Source organism: Naegleria lovaniensis, assembly GCF_003324165.1.
Source record: "Naegleria lovaniensis strain ATCC 30569 chromosome Unknown tig029, whole genome shotgun sequence".
Classification (NCBI taxonomy): domain Eukaryota; phylum Heterolobosea; class Eutetramitea; order Acrasida; family Naegleriidae; genus Naegleria; species Naegleria lovaniensis.
In genome coordinates, this window is record NW_025407851.1 from 480,651 (window position 1) to 482,295 (window position 1,645).

The following is a 1,645-nucleotide window of genomic DNA, read 5'->3' on the forward strand; positions in this document are numbered from 1 at the left end:
TTGTTTTATACAGAGGGTTATCCTTTGGATTGTGGCAAGTCATTGCCTCGATTAAAGCCCATGGGTGTGTAAGCGTGACATGAATGACCTTTTCACAAAGTAAATATTGCATTATGGCACAATTTCAATAATGTGAAATTGATCAATTTAGGAAACGATTTGCTTCTTCCTGTCAAGGCCTGAACTTTAGATCTCTTTGGCTTCTTGAAATGTATACTATTCAACAGTATTTTTCACAATCGAGCGCGACTGGGGTCAACAGGTCCACAATGGTTGATGCAGACGGTCTGTCTTCGGATTTTTCTGAAAGCATGTCGAATACCACATGTTTAAACGTTGGATATTTCCAATTTAACTGCCCTACCATGTCTTGAAGATTTCCTTGCTTCGCTCTTGTTGTTAAAAACCGTTTCTGATCCGTTAGGGAGAGAATAGTGGATCCTAATGAGAAAATATCAATCCTTTCATCATATGCCTCCATTGCAATCACTTCTGGAGCCTTAAATAGGTGTGTTCCAGCATTTTCGGTGGCAAGAGAGTGTGAATAAGAGTCGACAAGTCCATGGTCTGTTCTTTCAAAATGAAAGCTTAAACCAAAATCAATAAGCACAAACCAATAATAGTTTTTGGGATGATCGAATCGTCTTAGCATAATGTTTGAGGGCTTGACGTCACGATGAACGATGTTCATTTTGTGTAAAAACTTGAGTGCCTTACAAACATCAATCGTTAGAGCTAGAAGATCTTCCTCATTGTGGATATGAATCGCAGTCAGCAATTCAAATTCAACGTCGCCATTTCGGTAAATTTTCAAAATCTTGGGAAGGTATATGGTGTATGTGTCCAAGGACAGAAGCTTAGTAATGACATGCAACTCTTCTTTCGAAACGTTCTTAATAAATGTCTGTGACTTGACAATGTATGTAAATCGGTCTGCGTGCTCTTCTTCAACCGCGGCAACTACTTTTTTGTTCTGTCTCAAACGCCCAGAATATTTTGGTTTGGAAGTTGCTTCCTCTGCAGCAAGAACCTTAACGGCTTTCCAATTTGTTAGAGGGACCGAAATTGTTGGTCTGTATGGTGTCAAAGTGGTGACAGGTTCATCCTTAGGTACATAGTCGACATAAAAACTCAACACATGGTTGAAAAGGTCGAATATTTGTATTTTGGATCCCATTTGAAATCGTTTTGAATACAAAAAGTATTTTGGAACAATTTCAAGACTTTCTTTGCAAACAAGTTCTTCAAATCGAGCTTCTAATAAAAACAAAAAAGCAGTGGTTTTCAAGTAACAAAGACCCAAAACCTTACTAAATGTGTTCATGTCATCTTTTTCATATTGCAATTTTTGTTCCATATTGTATCTTCATGAAAGTAATATCTTTGAGATGTATTTGTTACATGTATTTGTACATACCTTAACAAACTTTTTAAACAAAGTATGAGCTTAAAACTATCTACTTCTCGATTCTCCCAAGAGACCTCCGAATCTAAACTTGAATCTTCTCTGTAGAACCACGTTAAAGGGTAATCTGTTGAGATACTACCATCTGGTTTAACCATAAATTCTGGTAAATTGTGGTCTAACACTATTGGAACCTCCTTATTTCTGGATACAATAGTTGAATTGAATCATTAAGGAGTA

The 1,645-nt window shown here is 36.9% G+C and overlaps 2 protein-coding genes across 2 annotated transcripts in view; both read right to left on the minus strand.

The window, feature by feature from the left end:
- Window positions 1–220: 220 nt before the first annotated feature.
- Window positions 221–1,357, minus strand: C9374_007538 (uncharacterized protein; the record flags this gene model as incomplete). Its single annotated transcript, XM_044697514.1, has 1 exon — window positions 221–1,357. One exon carries the CDS (start codon window positions 1,355–1,357, stop codon window positions 221–223), a length of 1,137 nt encoding a protein of 378 aa, XP_044546661.1.
- Window positions 1,358–1,603: 246 nt separating this feature from the next.
- The window catches only part of C9374_007539 (uncharacterized protein), a gene marked incomplete at both ends in the record, with an annotated part of 1,961 nt that continues 1,919 nt past the window's right edge, over window positions 1,604–1,645 (minus strand). The window contains one exon of the mRNA XM_044697515.1: window positions 1,604–1,645. This exon is cut by the window's right edge and continues 893 nt beyond it. Coding sequence (XP_044546662.1) covers window positions 1,604–1,645 — 42 coding nt within the window.